The sequence below is a fragment of the Rhodnius prolixus genome, unplaced genomic scaffold, assembly GCF_049639745.1.
Source record: "Rhodnius prolixus isolate KJV_2025 unplaced genomic scaffold, Rpr scaffold_2, whole genome shotgun sequence".
NCBI lineage: Eukaryota > Metazoa > Arthropoda > Insecta > Hemiptera > Reduviidae > Rhodnius > Rhodnius prolixus.
In genome coordinates this window covers 63,609,214-63,630,314 of record NW_027411592.1, presented here as the reverse complement: position 1 = coordinate 63,630,314, position 21,101 = coordinate 63,609,214, and the positions used below count along the sequence as shown (strand labels likewise).

General features: G+C 31.4%; 1 protein-coding gene across 10 annotated transcripts in view; it reads left to right on the top strand.

The window, feature by feature from the left end:
- The window catches only part of LOC141450153 (high affinity 3',5'-cyclic-AMP phosphodiesterase 7A-like), a 392,695-nt gene extending 375,817 nt beyond the window's left edge, over nucleotides 1-16,878 (top strand). For 5 of the 10 annotated variants that reach the window (XM_074120290.1, XM_074120291.1, XM_074120287.1 and 2 more), the window contains 3 exons: nucleotides 1,989-2,078; nucleotides 8,147-8,299; nucleotides 10,306-16,878. In XM_074120290.1, coding sequence (XP_073976391.1) covers nucleotides 1,989-2,078; nucleotides 8,147-8,299; nucleotides 10,306-10,343 — 281 coding nt within the window. In that variant the 3' untranslated portion in view covers nucleotides 10,344-16,878. Of the gene's footprint in view, nucleotides 1-1,508; nucleotides 1,675-1,988; nucleotides 2,079-3,097; nucleotides 8,043-8,146; nucleotides 8,301-10,305 lie in introns of those variants that run through there. The other 5 variants (XR_012455958.1, XR_012455956.1, XR_012455959.1 and 2 more) reach the window with 5 other exon arrangements.
- The last annotated feature ends 4,223 nt before the right edge of the window (nucleotides 16,879-21,101 follow it).

Genomic DNA, 21,101 nt, shown 5'->3' with positions numbered 1-21,101 from the left:
CAAATTTATTTTTCTGTTATTTATTACATTAATTTTAATATAAAAAATAAATCAAATTATGGAATAATTTCTGAGATATTGTGTCCGTGTCCCATGGCTTGCTTCTTTTCTTTAATTCTGGCCATTTACGTATTTTCAGCCTTCAGCACACAGGTAGATCCTGAAATTGATCCGAAGAACATTAGTGGAAGTCTTGTCTAGCGATATTCGTGAAACTAGGGTAGGAATTCTTTTGATTGTTAAGACCACATTGCTGCTGTAGCACTCCATTGAGCTCCCAAGATAATAAGACATCAAACAGCCTGCTTCCTTGAGGATGTTCTATGGAGAACGAGGAGCCGCAATTTTTGTAGGAATAACTAACTCTCTTCTAAACCCACTCGTAGGAAAAAGATTCCCCTTCCCTTCGCAAAACTACTGAGATGGGGGATCCTAGAAAGGGGGGATATTTCCCTCTTCCCCTGTTTCTTTAGAGAAGCGCTGAGCCGGCATTTAAGCACCACCTGGTTATCCCTCTTAAGATAGGTTCCTCCAACGTTGGGCAGATGTCTTAAGGAGGAGTCTATTCAAGAAAGATTCTTGAGCCCTGTGTCAGGTAACCCTCCGTGGACTCCAAAGCAACCTTCCTCAATTATCTAACCTTTTATTATTGCCTTATTTCAGATTAGAGACCTCTCCCACCCGCTCTCCCAGTCTTTGCGTACACATCATTATAGGTGATAGTTCTGGACTCAAGACGCGGAGGTTCCAGGTTTGAATCCAGCTGACGGCTCTTAGATTTTTTCTCTTCATTGGAGCTTCTTAAAGTTCGGTGATGGATAGTGTTGTCCTGTAATTAGAAAAGCCTGTTCGAGATATGGTAAATGCACACTGGCTAGAAATGTGCTCAGAAGAAAAGCTCCTCAATGACCGCGCACCCTTTTTTTTAAAAAAAAATAAAAGCTCCATCCAAAGCTCTTCTGTGTTCACCAAGATACCCCCTTAAGAAGAACTAGAAACAGTACAAAGCGAATTATAGGATAAAATCCTTTAATTTTGGGACATGGACCAACAAATGTGGACTAGACATGGATTTAAACAGCCCTAAGCTCGTCTGCAACAATCCTAATACTACCCCCGAACATCTAGAACCCTAATCCTCTCCACGATCTGATGAATCCTCCAATCATGAAATATGTGTTCAGTATCCTCACCGAGTTATGGCTCCTAAAATCTCAGCTGCAGCCCCACTCGTAGCCACCACTTTTTGGATTGTCTTTGAAAGCATTGATTGTCTTTGAAAGGGTTTACTGGTACTTAAGATTCCGGAATGCCTGGGAATACTTATTTTAAGGATGTTTGTGCTTCTTTATTTAGTAGGTGTGCTGGAGCCGAGAAATCTTCCCATCGAAGGTCTCACAACCTGTGGGAGATTGGGTCCAGAATATCAGGAGAACGGCTATCAAAATCTTCTTTCTTTGCAATTCAATCGCCACATAATGTATTTTTTTTTTTTTTTTCCTGGAAAGGTCTATAGTCGGCCTCTTTTGGCGGCCATCCTGGACAGAGGATCTATCTTTAACAGCGTCTAGTCTCAGGATACATCCGATCGTTTCCTGACTGATTGTTTGAGTTTGTTAAACGGAGATATTTCAGTTCAGCTTCGGAACAAGAAGATGATGTAAAATGGTTCAGGTTTGTTACTGTCCTAATTTGTTTGGTTGGTTATTTTAGGATCTTGGGGTGGTTCAGATACTGACTGGGATTTCCTTCCTGTATTCAGCGTTTGGATTAGAATTAAAGTAAAAACAGAAGCAATGTTATTTGAACGGATACTAGGTCAAAAAAAAAAATATATATACCCAAGCAGTACTGGTCAATGATTCAAAAAACCACACTTTATTGCGTTATTGTTTAGCATTCATAGTATTTTAGTTAAAATGATTTTGGGTTGTTGTGAGTGCCTCTAGTAGTATCCCGTTTGAACGCTTATCTGTTGTAAACGGCAGGTATATTGAAACCGCTGCGTTGTAAGGAGTTTACGGAAGTACTGCTACGGTGTCCAAGTTCCCCGATAGTTACTTCCACTTCCGTTCAAGGTAAAACAAAAAAAAAAAAATTAAAAAAATAAATCAATCAAAGTTTCAATTGAATTAGAATAATTTGATGTTCGATGTGATTTTGTATTTTGTTGAAACCCTTTTTTTGATTTTTTTTTTTTTTTGATTGAGTTAATTCGATATTATCTATTTTTGTTTCCCATTATTGATTTTTTAAAAATTTATTGATTATTTTTCGTTTTTTATTATTGCACGTTGATTTTACTGGCATTGTTTTTAAATGTTTGTTGGAATACAGCCAACTTAATTAAACTTCAACTCAGAGCTCAGTCAGTTTTTTGACTGCCTTACATTTTTTTTGATTTAATATTGCATGATCAAAAAAAAATAACCCTTTTTTTTTTTAATATTTGATTTTTATTCTATATTTGTTTTTAAAACAAATTATTCATTCTTACCTCTATTTTTTTGATTTTGCCCTGCGGAAGGAATCAAATTTTCAACTATCTTATTTAAACAAAAAAAAAATCAAATAATATAGCCATGTCTTTTTTATTTATTCAATTTATTACGAATAATCAAAAATCAAAAAAAAATTCTTTGATGGAATATTGATCAAATTATGCTTTTTCTAAATAATAATACAAATTAATTGTTATTATAACAAATAATGTAAATAAGTAGTCAATTTTTATTAATTGTTTAATAAAACTATTTTTCTTCAATTATTAACCATAGGTTAATTCATAGTCTGGCACTATTAATAGTCTAAAAATAAAGTGGTGACGTCATAAATTCTTTTCTATCAGATTACTAAAAATATTTTTCGTTTCTATTATTTAAAAAATAATTATTAATTTTTGTATTAACAAAGACACTTTATTTAGAGACATTTTGAAAGTTGTGTGCATTTTTTGGGTAGGAGTTTGAGCTGAAAGAAGAAGTGCCGACAAAAGTATGGGGACTAAAGTGTAGAGCTGTACCCAATGAAATTATTATTAATTAATTTGATTTCATATCTCAGAGGGGGTTGCCTAAATTTTTGATATATTTTTAAGGAAGACAGTGTCCGATAATGCTGTACCAACTAAATCACACTCTTACGGGTTTGAGCCCGTAGTCACAAAGTTTGGGACTCAAATTCAGAACGTGACCCCTGGTCTAAGCTATCTTGAAGGAAGCAACAACTGCAGTAACCAATTTGGACTTGAGAACACCAGCATTCTGTATAAAGAAAATCTGAGAAATCTTTCAAGAAGAAAAAGTTTGTTCCTTGTGTGTGGGTGTATATCTTTCAAAGTGAATCCTCCATGGATTAGATGGAGGCAGTGTGGCCATGTTAGAGATCTGGGTATTCCACTATATGAGAGATGTCTTCTTGATCAAATAACCCAAAGTAAGGGACACCGACCAAAGAAGATGAGCACTTTTTTTTTTCTTTTTTTTTCCCATGGAAGACGCAAAAATTTCCGGCTTAAATCTATTTTGAACCATCTGGATCGCTTTTAAAGAAAACTCAACCACGCCACCCAGAATGTGCATGTCCGATTGAGTTTCCCAAGTTATCCAACACCAAAAAATAGCTTGGGAATGACAATGGCAGACAAAGTGAAATTTTTTTTTTTTTTGGATACCAAGAGAACTTAGCGTTCCTGAGATAGCCGCTGATACTCTGGATACAAGAAAGGATGCTGAATTTTCCTATTGATTATAGGTCTCCTCCTGAAGAAGCTCCAGAATGAGGAAACGAAGTCACCGGAACTTAAGCTTTTGGAATCGTTGGATGTTCTAAACTTGTTGAATGTCTCTCGACTTTTATCCTGCATGAAACAGATCGTTGCCGTGGCTAGCGTTATGCAAATTCGAATAAAGAAATCATTCTTTGCAGGAACTCTTCTTCATTTGGTCCAATGCAGGACCAAACTGTATCAAGATCAAATAATTTCACGTTGTGTAAAAGTACAATTTTTGTTTTTCTTAATTTTATTTTGGAACTTTACAATATATTTTGTATACAATCAAAAAAATCAAAATAATGATTAGAAATTTTATAGTGACGCAGGGTTGCCAGGGATCAAAACATGAAGATATCTATTTATTTTTTGCACAAGTTCGGATAGTTTTAAATTTTTTAAAAAAAAATTAATTCCAATTTCTTGCCCCCACTTATTAGCAAAAAAATGTTTTAATAAAGATAAAAAAAAAAAAAACAATAAAACTTAAGGGAAAACATGAAATCGTTTTGCGGGGTCTTATATTCGAAGCATTTATTTTATTATTATTTTTTTTTAAATAAATCGTCGTAAAAAAAAACTACCCGGAAGTGGCAGGGAATTCAGAGATTTGTGTAATAATGACGAACAAGAAATGAAGAACATTTAAGAGACTCCTAAAAAGGATGAGGGTGAATATACATTCTTCCTTGAAATACTTAGAATGGGTTTCAGGGGATTAACTCTATAAAAGCTCAATACCGGCTTAATCAACTACTCAAACTGCTTAGCGCAAATGTGCTTAGCCGAGTGCTTCAAATTTTTCTCAGCTTGATCAAATTTATGAAAAATGAAAATTTAGTAAAATTGTTTTCCCATAAAGTTTTTCCCATCTATAGAAAAATTTTCTTAAATAAAATCAACTTTTTCCTTTTTTTTTTTTGAGCTGAAAATTTAGTTATTTACAAAATTAATATATATTTGTTATATAATATAAATAATTGCATATATTTAAATGTATTTTATATAAACCTTTTTTGTAAGAATCTATTTTTGAACCGTACATATATATATGTATAGCAAACTATAATTGTACATGTTTATATACTTTTTAATGTTAATTCTGTGGTCTCCTGTAATTTATTTGTGAGACAGAAATTCCGACTGTTTACCCGGAAAATCTTTAGCGAAGTCATGAGATTTTAGATCTTAGATTCCGTCTAGAAAATAATTTGAGAAAATGCAAACAAAAAAAAAACTAGCGTGACAGTGTAGCCAATCTAAGCAGAACGAAGATCTGTGTTGTTTTTTAAATGTAACCTATGTAATATGATCAGCATAATAATACGTAACCTTACCAATTACCTAGTTTGAAAACAAGGTGATTTCTCCGGCCTTGGCCATAGATGGCAGTGCTGACAATAAATATTTATTTTTATTATCATATATGCTTTTCGTGAGAAATGGAAGCCAAATGGTTTGGCAATGATCTGTCAGAATAGTACACAGTGATGTTGGGTGATGATTTAGGGTCCACTTATGGTAAAACTTAAGAATTTAAAGCGGGGGAAAAACAAAACTCTTTTGTTAACGGGACAGTGCTGCTACCACAAAGAAAGGTGACGGATTCTTGAAACTTCCAACCATTTCACGAGATTTGGCGCCGGTTGTGACTTTCATCTACTGCAAAATCCAAAGATATGTTGGGACTGGAAAAACGATTTGAGTCATGACAAAAGAAAAAATGTGAACGACAAACCAGGATTGCACTTTAGCTATGGAATCTATTGATTGGGAAAACGTTAGACTAAATTGGGAAAGAAAAAAGAAAAATGCATTTCTTTATTTTGATCAATTAAAAACTTAATTTTCAGTGCCAGGCAGAGAAAGGTTCATCTTGTTTTCGAAATTACTTTATTCTGTTTATTCGAGTATTAAAGTTCTCCTCTAAACATTTACTGGATAAAATTATCGTATGACCTGATGTAATTTCCCTTTTATTAGCTGTAACTGGTATGGCCACCCACACTACGACTTTATATTACTGGTACGACTTTATATTACCACAATTTTGCGCAATTAAATTGTTTTGAAACTTGCAATTTGTACGGAAAAGACCGTTGACTTCAATATTATGCATGTTCACTTTAAAGGCACTATTTTCTAGGGGGGGGGGAGCGGAAATTGCTAAAAATTTAAAAAAATCTATTCAGTAAAGTATCAGTCACTTCCGCTAGGCTGATTCTGTCTGAAAGCTTATCGTCGTGCTTGATAGTGGCACCCAAACCGGCTTTTAGATTTTGAACTTTCTTCATTTCAAGTTATGCTGACTGACTATACACACTCAACAGACAAACATACAACTAACTGACTAATTGCTGAAGACTCCATTCTTTTTGTGACTCAGGACCATCACAAAACGGATATTTTCGTTGGAAATTTTAAAATTAAAAAAAAAAAAAAAAAAAACTGCTCATACGATAACTTTGCCCAGCAAATACGATAATTTTGCCTTGTAAATACGATAATTTTGCCTAGTAAATACAATAATTTTGTCCAGAAAATACGATAATTTTGCCCAGTAAATACGATAATTTTTGTACCCTCATAATGGTTGTAAAAAACTTGTTATTGTTAAATGTAGTTAAAATATTTTTTAATTAATGTAACTTGTCTATTCAAAAATTAAATAATAATTGATTTTCTATCTCAATGTTAATAATTGTCACAAAATTAAACTTATTTATCAGTAAGAATAATTTAAAAAAATCAAAAATCAAAAGAAAAATTAAATGTTTAAATCAATGAATGTAATGTTTTGTGGATGCGCCTCCCCATATATATATAAAAAAAAAAACTTTGTGATATCTGTAATCTGTCACTTTAAACAACTTGAATATTTGTTTTCCTTAAATTGCTGTAAAAAAAAGTCGTTCTATGGTTGCAAATCAATTAAAAAAAATTAAAAAAATACATATCTTGTACAAAAAATTATATATATATTTATATAATTTAATAAATTTAATTAATTTTTGTTTTGGTTAAATTCTTCAAAATATTTTATTGTTGTTTACTCACATTTATTTATTACTGATTTACAAAATATATGAAATACTGATAATTTTGTGCGTATATATACTAAGAGTATATATCAACCTATTTATATTTAAACATTATTATTTTATTTATTTTTTTTAGCGTCTATAAATTTTAAGAAAAAAATAATTAATAAATGGTGAAAATGAAATTTTTTGATTTTTCTTTTCTTTTCTTTTTTGTGCTTCTTTGTTCTTGCTTGTTTCTTCTTCCCAGTATTAATTCGTTTCCTGTCTTGTATTTGAGTAAAAATTTCTTTGTTCTTTGTTCAATGTTGAATTTATAGTTCGTCACGCTCTTCTATTTGTTTATTCAATGTTGAGTAGGTTTCATTTGACATATATGTTTTCTGACCTCTTAAAAAAAAAGAACTTATAATTAAAAACCATTTTTATTGTATGTGGGTGTATGATGGCAACACTGAATCGCAAGGAGTTTAATATTCCTCCACGATTTCACTTCCTGTAAATCAATCAACGCCGACTTTCAGTATTTTTGTCTAATTTTTCTCGTAAATTGCATCGTTGATCTTGTCTTGTAGTTCGTGTAACTGCAAGGGGTACCTACGTTGTTTTTGTTTACTTTTTTTTACCGTGACTAAAACGGTCTATTGTGGACTATTAAGGGTTTATTTGTACCTGGTACCGCATACTTACTCTACAGCATAGCATATCCAAGTTCATCTAAGAGTCGGCAGTCAGAGATAACCAAACTGTGAATAAAGAGAGATCCCTCAGGCTTCAGAGATGTCAGCTGTTATTCCAGACTGAGTTCCTAGAATTCCTTACAAAGGCGTCCACCACCAGGATGCTATAGGGTTATAGAAGGGATGAGCCAGGAGACGAGAAAAAATTGTGATATAAATTTTGTTGGGGGGGAAATATTGTGACTCAGTGGGTCCATTTCACCAATGTTAGGTTATATTCTCATAAAATATACGATAAATTTGTAAAAAGAGAAATTTTGTGAGTTTTTTTTTTAGGGTTAATTTTAGCAACACTGTGAGAAGGTGAAAACAATCTAAGTAAAACCAACATGGCGGTCTTGTATAGGTACAGACAACAAACATTGAGGCGGGCTTTTGTAGTTAAATTTTTTAAACATCCAACCTTTTACTAATTACTGTAAAATATTCTGAATTTGATGTTCTATGAAGATTGTCACGATGTATTTTTGAGTGTTTAACGCCTTGAAAGTGAGTTTTGTTTCAATTTTAACTAACAGAATTTAGGAAAGAAAATATAAACATAAATATTTTATAATTTATAGTGATAATTATTTGCTTGGTTACTGTTGCAGGACCTGGAGATGAGGATCGCAGGCGCCGAAAAAGTAAGAAAATATTACGACGTCGCAGTTCAGGCGGTCCAGAGACGTTTACCAACAAAGACTCCATATCGTCCAGAAGACGTGGTTCTTTGCCGATTGAAGTGTTATCTTCTTCAGTTTCAGGTATTGGGCACAATATATATCTTAGAAATAATTTCTCTGTTACGGGACATCTGCTAAATCCGACTAATGAAGTTCGGACGGAAATATTGGTGTAATTCTTTAGGGGCATTGTTAGAGCTTCTCGCGTCCGTTTCGTCTAAACTGTGGCTTAAAACGGAGGGAAAAAAATTCTTCTGCTATCAGGACAGTGAAAAAAAAAAGTGACTGATTCTTGGGACTTCCGCCCATTCCACGAATTGCAGACTCGGAATCTTCAATTTACTAGAAAATTAGAGAAATACTGAAAGAACGGCATTTTCCGTTGCCAAGTATGTATCAGTACGGTTTGGTTTACACACCCGAAAACGGTTACTGAAGAGGTAAAGACGAACTAACTTTGTTACATGAAGAATCTGAATTTCATATTCTGGAGATTATAACTTTAAAACATCCAGGATAAAAGTGTTCAGAAAATAAGAATATTGTGTATCACATTTTATGTTGGCTGATTCATGAATCTAGAAGTAAGAAAAGTTATTGCAAATTTCAGTTATAATTAATTTCATGACCAAGCTTTGGCAAAACGGTACTTTTCCGTTAGCCGGCGCAAATGTCGCCAATTGTGAACCAAACGCGAGCCAAGTCAACGGAATAAAAGTCGAAAACGTTCAATTATAAACAAATATTAAAACTGTCCGGTAGGACAGTTGTATAAGGGTTGATCGTCAAAAACTGCACGAAAAAGCGTAACGTTGAAAAACTCCCAACTTTGACAATTTTTTTCTCTTTTTCTATAAAAGATAAAATTCCCAAATTTTCTTTAAAATAAGGGGCAAACCCTCCTTTATGCCTGTAATTTTTTTGCAACCACCCAGATCTAATAGATTTCGAGAAATACGTTGCTGAAAATAGGCCAAAACGGCATTTTCAGAAAATGTTCTTGTTCTTGTTGTTGTTCTTGTTGTTACCTTTTTTGTAAACAACGCAGCGCCTAAACGCGGGAACCGATTTTCATGAATGAGGTGTCATTCGATTCGGAATTTTATGTAGATGCGCCTTTTGGGGGTCTCGACGCTGTACATCGAATGGGAGAGGAGTTAGCCCCCTTTATGTAAGGCCCCCTCCAAAATTATTATTTCTAATTTCTCTGTAAATCTTGGCCCGATTTTGATAAAATTTGGTAGGATGATAGGGTTAGGGCTCCCCTACGTAACATTAAAACGACATTCTGCTCTTACACTTGTTAAGAGGAAGTATAGCAATCGTTTCAAATTATCTAGACGTGAACCGATTTTCATGAATTAAGTGTCATTCGAATCGAAATTTTGTTCAGACTTGTTCATTAAAAGTCTCGACGCTATGCCTCATAAGGAGGGGAGTTTGCCCCACCCAAATAATAGACAAAAAGAAAAATCTATCCAAAAGGTACAAAAATCTCCTTAACAAAAACTTACAGTTTAAAATGTTAAGTATAAGGGTTGATTAAACGCCAAAATGCACACAAATCAGCAGGTAACCAACATTTCATTCATACTTCATTGATATTATTTAAGTAATTTTACTGCATTAACTTTTCCTTCACATTTTTAGAATTTATTAGATGTCACAGATTATGAATGAACTGGCCAGCATAAGGGTCTGTGACATCTAATAAATTCTAAAAAATTTAATAAAAAGTTAATGCAATAAAATAACTTAAATAATATCAATGAAGTATGAATGAAATGTTGGTTACCTGCTGATTTGTGTGCATTTTGGCGTTTAATCAACCCTTATACTTAACATTTTAAACTGTAAGTTTTTGTTAAGGAGATTAATTAATAGTAAGCAAAACAAGTTCAACTATAAACAAATATTAATGAATTGTAAAGAAAACAGTTTTATCCAATACTGTTTTTCGCTTGCGACCGGCTAATGTACGTGTTGATTGATTATTGGCAATATTCTTTTTTCTCTTTTAAAAATAAGCATTTATTCAAAACATTTTAAAGATTTGCATTTTTTTTTTTTTTATTTATTTTTTACAGGAAGAAATAATTCTGTTAAAGAAACATTGAGACATTGAACCCGGATATATTTCACATCCCACAGGCATTTGGGGATGTCGTCGGCCACAAGAAATACTTTCTTGTTCAGTGAACTTACCCTGGGCCAAAATTGGAAGAAGTTCCTAAAGTGGACATGGAGTGCGCATGCATCGTCTAGAAGAAGACAGTGTGGAAGGGACGTCTGAAAAGATAATGTGAATTTTCTCATTCTCAGAATTGACTGTAGATGGTAAAACAAAAATCAAATTTAAAGACTGTATAATTTTAATTTAATTGATTGATTTTATTAAAAAAAATTATTAATCAATCATCAATGTTTAAAAAAAATAAATAAATAATGGTGCATAATTTTAGAGGGAGTGTGTTGTGTCTGTGGCGCCATCTTTTTAGTATTTTTATGAACTATTTCACACACTACCCTTAAAAATCAATAAAAAAACAATGTTGTTTTTACTCAAATTCATTTACAATAAAAAATAAAACTGTGTAAATGTTTAACAAGAAAAAAAATCGTAAGTGTGATAATATTGTATAATTAAACAAGAAAGAAATCTTAAATCATTTTTAAATCAAGAAAAAAAGTGATTAAAAAATAAACAAAAAATTCAGCCCCTCTCCGCAAACTAAAAAAAAAAAAAAATTCTATGTAGCATTCCTAGTTTAAAAAAAAATGAATAAAATAACTTTTTTATTATAATTGTAATATTATGTTTATATGTATATGGATGTAATTTAATGTAATAAAATATTTTATTAAATGTAATTATTAACGCTGCTATCTTAAAAACAAATATGTATAGTTTTTGTGTTTTGTTTTTAATCTGGGGGTGTTATAATTTTTTTTTTTAATTTTTACTGTTTTACTTTATGTTTTAGTTAATAAAAATTGTATATCCTTAATACTAAATACGTATAATTAAAAAAAAAAAAAAACAATTATTGTGTTCATAAGAAATTATATTTAAAAAAAAAAATTAACAAAATTAAGTAATAATTTAAACAAAAATAATAATTAATAAATACCAAAACTATACAAATTTTTAGAAAACAATAATAATAGATTTTAATCTAGACAGTTTACTAGATGATTTGTTTTTATATAATTATTATTATTTAAAAAAATTATGGTATTCAGAATATTTAGTAAGTTTGCATAATTTCGGCCATATTATATTTATTTTTTATTTTTTTTTTTAAATTTGGGTGGAAAGTCCAAAATTCTCTTCCCTTCTCTGAAATTTCTCCTATGATAATCCTTGTACAGGAGAAGGTACAGGATAATACAGGAGGTTCTTATAGTTACAAGAGTTTTTAGTAGCTTGAAAACAACATTCAAAATGGATTCACATTTTTGGTAATGCCATTTTTTTTCAATAAAATCACAAATTTTTAGCAACCTTAATTAAGGATAATAAAATGAAGCTGTTGGATCTCTAGATTTCTTTTTCTCTAGAAGTATTTGTTGCACAATAAGAAGAGCTTCTCTCTCTCTCTCTCTCTCTCTCTCTCTCTCTCTCTCTCTCTCTCTCTAGGTATCCTCCAATTGTTTGTGCTCATTCGCCAATATTATTCTATAGTTTTTTCACAATCGGGGTGGAAAAATCACATCCCTTGCTTTTAGGGTACGTAACCTTAAGATGGTCACATTATTTTGATGTCTTAAAAATTGATTCTTATTAATTTCCAGCTTTCTGTGCGCAGCAACATTTAAAACCAATTAATAATAATCAAGAATTTGGCAGAAATTATGCAACAATCTTAATAGATTAGTATTTTTTCAAAATGAAAGAAAATTAATGTTAAAATTAAAAAAAAAAAAAAAATTGCTTAAAAAAAAGAAGAAAATAAAATTAATAATTCTGTGCCTAAAAAACTAAAATAAAATAATAAAAAATAAATAAATCTTATTATATTTATTACAAAAAAAAATTATTTGGGGCGGACAATTTTTGGTTTAGAAAATAATAATATTTTTTAAATTTAGTTTTAAATTTTTTACAATTGTTAATTTGATTAAAATTTTTATAAATATATTTTGTTTTATAATTAAAATGATTTTAAATAAATAAAACTTGTAAATAAATATGTTAGACCAGCTGTTCTGCTAATCAGCTGTTTTGTTCGTTGTTTTCATTTTTGTTTATTAGTTAAGTTGGTATTTATTCATTTTATATAACTTGATTTTTTAATAATTTGTTTTATTAGGTTGTCTAATTTTCCCCGTGAATAGTTCATTAACATTTAATTTTTTTTTTTTTTTCGTTCGTTTAATATCGAAAAAATATGTATCGATATTTTATTAGTTCATGGATAGAAGGACAATATCAGTTGCTTTTCTGCACCTCTTTACCGGTCGATTTTGCTGTTTGAGGCTCATTACTGGTCTGCCAGTATTTTTTGCTTAGTAAAAGCTAGTGCCCACCTGATTATTTGAGGAAAACAAAAATATATTTCGTTGTTTAAAGTTTACTGTACGTGTTCATCCTGATCTAATTTCTTTCATGCCTTCATGGACCATTTAATCCATTACTTCATTACAAAATCATCTTTCCGCTCTAACCTAAAATTAGTATATATCGTGTTAGACTCTTATTTTAAAATAACACCCAATTCTCATTATGTATTACAGTTAACGCTTTCTTGTTGCCCTAGTTAAGGAATAATCTTCATTTAATTATGTTAAAAAAAGACAACCTAATTAAACAATGAGCTAAAAAGTAAATTACAATGAAAAAAAATAAAAATAAAATAAGCAATCTAGTCAAGAAAAAGAAGCAGAAATTGTATAAACAAAAAATTCGATAAATAATTAAATAAATAAAGTAAAAAAAAAATGGGGATTTAAAAGAATACAAAGAAAACAAATTTTTTTGGGAAGGTTTAATGTTAACGCAACCTAAACTATATTTGTATTTTATATTATTAATAATAGAATTTAATAATAGTAATAATAATACAAAATAATAATAATAATAGTAATAATTGTACGAAAATGTGTTCAATAATAAATTTTTTCAAAAGAAATGTTGTAATATTTAGGGTTATTAAAGGTGTATATTTGATTATTTTTTTTTCTAATAATAATATTAAATAATAATTCTTACTACGGGTTTGAGTTGATTTTTCATTATAATGAACTATTGTTTCATTTAGATATAATTTAAAAAAAAAAAAAAAAAAAAAAATCACGCACACCACATTTTGACAGTATTGATCACCAAAGTGATTGCAAATTGATTTCATAATAAAGCTAGATATCTTAAATTAAGCCTAGCTTTAACTTCTCTAATTGTTTTTTTTTTTTTATTTGTACTAACTTGGCCTGTTATTACCGCACTTTAACCTCGCCTAAAGTTTTACGAACATGCGGATTTTCGATTTTGACTTTACCAAGGTAGTACTAGTTTTAGAGATGCACTGAACTCTCTTGAGTGTGTAAAAGTTTTTTTTTATTTAAATTGTCTGTCTTTCTGTCCGTCCGTCTATTAAAAAAAACTAAAAAAAAAAATGGAAAAACTCGTATGGTTTAATATTTCCGATACAATGCCGCAAAAGGAAGGATACTGAAATCTCTTATAAAGTGATTTTGATCAAAATACGATTCCTTAAAGATTCGGGCTACATTAATTTAATTCAAACTCGTAATGGATTCCACACGTGTAGATTTGACAACGATTATGTACCAAACATTTTCCCAAGAGAACTTTAAAGTGGTGGTGGTGGTGGGGGGGGGTAATTTTTCCGTATTTCAGAGAGATTCTGTATAAGAAGCTTACAAAAAACTCAGCTTTCAGTTAATTGAAGGGAGATATTAAATGATTTCCTTGTTGTGAATGAATGAGGAAACTGAGATTAAATGTATTTTCCACAGTGAACACTCCTAAAAGGGAAGGAAAAGTCGTGCCACTGCTACAGGTCTTTATCTTCCAGCTGCACCTCGCATCTGGCGTAACCCTTTGGATTTAGGATAAAATCGGCACAGATAATATCTCTACAGCGTACATCCTCTGTTTGTGATTCTAGCCAATGTGGAAATTATATGACCAGTGGGTTGGGGGTAACGTCTCTCGTAAGAGGCGCCACGGTAGCCGAGCGGTTAAGAGAGACTAGACCCGCAATGCTAAGATGTATTGTTGGTTTAGTGGGTTCCATTCCTCAGGTCTAGGCCTTGGATTTTATTTTATGGTTAATATGAGAAATTTATGGTAAAGTATGTTAGGCGGTTAAGGGACTAGACCCGCAATGCTAAGCTGTATTCTTGGTTTAGTGGGCTCGATTCCCGGTGTCTACACCTTGGATTTTATTTTATGGTTAATATGAGAAATTTATAGTAAAGCATGTTGGGCGGTTAAAAGACTAGACCCGCAATGCTAAGATGTATTGTTGGTTTAGTGGGTTCCATTCCTCAGGTCTAGGCCTTGGATTTTATTTTATGGTTAATATGAGAAATTTATAGTAAAGTATGTTAGGCGGTTAAGAGACTAAACCCGCAATGCTAAGATGTATTGTTGGTTTAGTGGGTTCCATTCCTCAGGTCTAGGCCTTGGATTTTATTTTATGGTTAATATGAGAAATTTATGGTAAAGTATGTTAGGCGGTTAAGGGACTAGACCCGCAATGCTAAGCTGTATTGTTGGTTTAGTGGGTTCGATTCCCGGTGTCTACACCTTGGATTTTATTTTATGGTTAATATGAGAAATTTATAGTAAAGTATGTTAGGCGGTTAAGAGACTAGACCCGCAGTGCTAAGATGTATTGTTGGTTTAGTGGGTTCGATTCCCCAGGACTAGGCCTTGGATTTTATTTTATGGTTAATATGAGAAATTTATGGTAAAGTATGTTTGCTAGTCGCCTCCGTCCACGACACCTAATTTGGTAGTTGGACGTAAAGCCCGCCTGATAAAAATAGGCGATTACTTTACTTTACTTTTATGTCTCTTCATAACCTTGCGATATGTGAGGCCTCTTCATGGCACATGGCGATTACTGGAAGTAATACGCTAAAATGACTGATAGGAAATCTTAACTGAGATTTTAAAACAAGAATCGGCACGATTGGCCTCCTCTCATAATAGACTGTAGGTTGATGAACTCCTTGTGTCGTCAGAAAGAGCAAAAAAAACAGCTTCCCACGACGACTGCGCTACAATCACTAGCTTGCGATATGACATAATGATCACATTAGAGCCAGAGGAGAACTCATCCAGAAAAAAAATCCCTTGCCCAAGTAAAGAGAGGTAAAAAGAAAGGCTTAAATATTCAATTTACAAAATGATTTGCACAATTAGTTCATATCTTTGGCTACTACATTCCTTTGGGAACAATTCCCGCCCCAGTGCTCCAATGATCTAACCAAACTACAAAATTTGTAGTTGCTTAATGAACGAACCATGCTTGCACAACAGTGGAATCCCCACCATAGTGATCCCCGGGTTGTTGATTAGCACAAAACCAATTGAGTCAATTAAATAACACTGTTATCCACACAATTAGGCCAGGTCAAAATCAAAACAGGCGACCGTTGCAATCCATGGTAGTAATAGTAGTAATTGTGCACAATATCCAAATACTGTACTTGATCAATTTTATCCTTCAAAGTAACAGATCTGGACACACCCAAAAAGTTAGGGCATTTTTGATAAAAACAAAATAAATTCCAACCACCACATCAAATAAAGACAAAAACAGCGTTCAAAATTAGTACCGTGAAATTAAATTTCAGTTTAGTAATGTGGTGTGATTGTTACTAGAATTTGTTTTGTTATTTAATTTTTACGGATTTCTTGTTAAAATAGGTAATCTAGATACATTATTTAATTTACACGTATGTACGTTGAGTACCTTGGATAAAATACTGTATATTTAATAATAAAAAGTTCTGTATGTATTTACTGTGTAAGTATGGACGTGTGACGTACGTATGATGATGTATTTTATGTAAGTTTTATTACATCCTAGTATTCCAGATATATTTGCATTAATAATTAGCAGACAAACACTTCATTTTTTGTTTTGTTTTTTAAAATTAACAAATTGTAAACAAAATTAATTGTAAAGTTCAAACAAACAAAAGAAATTCATTCAAGAGGATTACAGAACTTTAAGAACAAAACAAAACATTTAGGTTAATCGAAAAATAAAGGATTTATTTAATTTAACTTTTTCACAAGAAATTTATTTCATTTTGAAGTAAGGACCAAAAATACTAATTACACAAAAAACAAACTACCCCTGTTAGGAGAATATTTTGACAAAACACATTCTAAAATTATATTTTATTAAAAACAGCTGTTTTTGATTTTTATAAACAAAAAAACGAAAAAAGAAAACTTTTGTTATATTTGTATAATTAAAAAATATAAACAAAAAATTGCGCATATTTATATAAGACTGAGTCCAAATACAAATTATAAAAGAAAAATATAAAAAAAAAAAAAAATGACAGATTTTTCTTATTGGGTTTCAAATTTGGTTAAAATGTCAGGTCCCTTGATACGGGTAAAGAAAATCGCGTAAGAAGTTCATTTAAAAAGGATACTACAAAATATTAATTATTAGAGGTTGGGAAGAGATTAGCTTAGACCTGGGGATTCCAATGTGGAGACCCTAGATACGAATTCAGCAGCTGGGCTTTTATTTTTGAATGGAAATGAATGGAAGAAATCTGAGTGTCCTTGTAAAAAAAGAGAGTACACTGATCCCTCGCTACTTTGCGGTTCATTTATCACGGCCCCCCAGTACATCGCGAATTGTTCAAAAATTCAAAATTGAGGAATTATGGCGCGAAAGTTGGCCCTCCCGCGCCCAAAAAGAGTTTTAATAACATATTTACAGTATGTACACTTTAGTTATATCTACAGACATCATTAATTACATTATTTTATGTATGTTATTTATACTAATAATATTTTATTTACATGTTTGAAACTATTCTTTAATGTTCTAATGATAACTTGTGTACTTATGTGGTTTCGTATGCACTTATTGATATTATACATACACTAAAAATGAGAGGGTGACACTACTTCGCGGTTTTTCATTTATCGCGGCCAGTTCTGGTCCCTATTAACCGCGATAACCGAGGGATGGACTGTACTACTCATGAAGCCTGGATCTTCCAAGCTGTGAGATACCCATTGGTATCACTGAATTTATGTGCTGATTTATTAAGATTTTGTTGAAATTTTCCAATTGAACTCATGGCATTCCTCGAGGAGCCAGGATGTGCTGGATAAAACGAGATATCTCCTCCTCTTTGTGATCCCAAAAGCTAGAGGTTCGCTTCCAAGTACTACTTCAGCTATAGATTACTTACAAAAAAGGTTAACTTATTTCAGATGTTATTTTTTAAAAAGAAAAAGATTTTATTCGAGATAAATAAAAAAATATTACTTTTGGGACCACGCGAAACAGACTCCTACCCATGGCTGATATTTACCAAAGTGAGACCCACAATTTTTTTAAAAATTATTATTAGTAGTAATAAATACTGAAAATAAATAAATAATAAAGAAAATCAAAGCATATCGTCTTTAAATCAGGATTACAAAAAAAAAAAATCAATATTGTAATTTACTTGTTTTGACTGAACATTTTTTAATTGTACAGGGAAAATGAACAAATCAAATTGTAAATTTTTTAGAGACAGAGAAAAATTACCCCTTTTTTTAAAGACAAAAAAAAATTGTAAATTATCCCCCCTCCTAAAAAAAAAGGTACTGTAAAAATCCGACCAACAGATGTTCATTTTATCAGCATTACTACGCTTAATAATCTTCCCTAAATGTCTTTTTACTAAAAAAAAACGAAATTAAATGTGTAAAATAATGTTTTTAAAATCTCTTTAAACCTTAAAAAAATAAAAAAAAAATCTACTCCAAAATGTATGTCAAATCTTTAAAAATAAATACAAGTTTTCATTGATGTTTAGTAAAAAAAAAAGAACTTGATGTTTTTATGTGCATGGTAGTTTTTGAAAAAACAAAGAAGTATGTGTAAACAAAACAATCTAACTTAGCGTACGATATTTTTTGTTTTTTTTTTAAATCCACAGCCTTCTATAAAATTTCTTTTTATGAAATACTTAACCATTTAACCAGCTGATAAATAGTCGCACGAATTTCTCTTACTGTAAAAACTACCAACTAAAATTGTAAAATTACCAAAGTAATAAGGGTCAAATTGTCTACTGATTGAATTTTTTTACAAAGTAACCTTAAGTGATAATCTTTACTTCTCACAGATGTTCCACAAAAATTGAAAGTAGCATCTTGCAGTGTGAGAATGTTCTTTTTGGACTGAGAATAAATTGGGAAATAAGATGGTGAGCTTTGAGAAAGAATGAATTTTGGCGTCCCTTTTTTAGTCTTTATTAGTCTTAAAAAAGACACTTATCTTGTCACAAATATCGGACGGCTTCACCCTTAAAGAATAGATTTTGTCTGGGCTATGACATCTCACATACTCCTGAATGGATCCAGTATTGAACATTGTAAATTTTTAGGAGAAATCTCAACCGTAATTAGAAGATCCTTCTTGCAGAATTCTTGGGGAAACATCTGTACTTATTGCGAGGTACTGTTTAGGGTGTAAGCTTTAAAATCTGAGGAGGAGCTTAAGCTGTTTCCCCATCAGGGTTTTCGCATGATTTGGACAACTCTACGTACCTCTCTTAGAAAATGGTTCGCTTGGAGGAAATTCATTTTCTTTTTGGGACTTCATCTAATAAAAACGCCAGAACATTCTTTCCATTTTTTCAGTTTTTTCAACTAAGCTGTTCTATTTTTTCCGCCTCTAACTCAAGGTAGAGCTCGCTAAACTCATGTAACTTTTTGTGTGAAAACTTAATTTTTGAAAATTTGGCAACAAATTTGTATCTTGTACGAAAGATACAAACAGTAATGAGAAATGAGAAAAAAAAAAAGAACTGCCTTCTTAATGAAATTATATGCCTACTTTCAAATAAATGTTGAAAACAATTAAAAAATTTCCACTACCTTTATTTTGTTAAAAGAAAATTCTTCCAAAAAAATAAAAAATAAAGTCCTAGTGTCCTTTAAAAAGAAAATTTTAAAATAATATTTTCAAAAAAAATGAAAATTAATTAATTGTAAAGAAAGAGCATGCCTAATTCATAAATTATTATAAAAAGTAATAATAGTAATTGTAAATATTGTTACATTCTAAGACATTCTTGTAGTGTGGTACTTATCGATTTGTAAATTTAATCGTTCGTTTTAAATGGTATACAAGTTGGATAAAAATAAAAATAAAAATATAGTAAGCGAGGTGTAAAAATAAATTGTTTGGTGTTCAAAATGGGCGAAATAATAGAACAACAATTATCAAAATAAATACAATTTCCCAGAAAGCCACAAACACCACGCCAAAGTTCGATATGAACTTTAAAAAATGAAAACTGTTTTTTAGTTACATTTTGTTAAGTTATAAAAGGGTTTATTTATTTTGGAGGTTTCAAATTCCTTATTGTTGTTTTTTAAGTTTATCTGTGCAGCCTAAACGGATATATATATATATATATATATATATATATATACGATACATTTGGTGCTACTCAGTAATTTTTGTGTAAGTTTTCGAAACAAACCAACAAAAGCTGTTTTTTTTTAATTCAGGTAACTCGTCAAATAATAAATTCTTAATAACTATAATGGAAACAAACAATTGGGTAACCTAAAATCGTTAGTTGCAATGCAATGCAATCTTGGCGTCAATTTTACTTACCCCTGAAAATTCAGTTAAGCTTTGGTATATGTATATTTTTAAAAAAACTTACTTGGTGATTAAATTAGATCTATTGGATTCCCACAAGTGCCAGGTGTGACCGACCACTCAAATAGGTGTACTGTAGATAGCTTTTAGAAATGGAGTCTATACTCAGGGATAAACACCCGCCGATGTTCTGCGCATCCTGTGCCTTTCCCAAATGTTCCAAAGATGGCATCCGAAGTCTCAGAGAAATCGGAGCACCTGCAGATTTGTATTACCGCTCAACTTCCTGGTGCGTAAATTCCATTTCCTCCCAAGAGAGAGGATGTTTCCTTCTTTACTGTCTGAGTTAGGCTCTCTGCAGCTTTAAGTCACAGTACTATCTAAAGCCAGTTTTAGTCAGGAAAGCTTTCTTAGCTGGAGAAATCCTCCTGGAGCCTTGGGGTATACGTTCTCGATAAAGAAAGTTTCAGATTCGATAGATTTTTATTTATTCATCTGCTATTATTGGGGAAATTTTATTTAATAAAATTAATTCTGCTGCAGCAATTTTTATTTTAATATAATGGATTGAAAGCATCCAGAGCTCTATACTTATACGTTGTCATCATTGTCCACTGTGGCCACTCCACTAGACTGACGCCAAGAATGTTCCGACATACTAACAAAACGTCTATCCTGACTGACATTCATCCATCCATTCGAATGACTCAATTTCAGTACTCAAAATATCTAAAAAATCCATCAATCTCATTCAGCACTTAACAGTCTAGTCTTGAACATAAAAATGGGCAATCAAACTGGCATTTCTTGGTCTATTAAACTGACCATCAGTCCGATTAAGTGCCTTTAAACAGGCTCCCAAAAAGTAAAAAAAATAGGCAAAATTCTGGACTGCGGGGAGGTTCAATAAAAAATCAACTTTATATCGTGGAACTAAGTTGAGGCTGACATAGGCATTTTTATTTATTTTAATTTTTTGTTAATTTATTCTAAGTTGTTTATTCTTGTTATCATAATTAAATGACAATTTGTCAATTATGAAA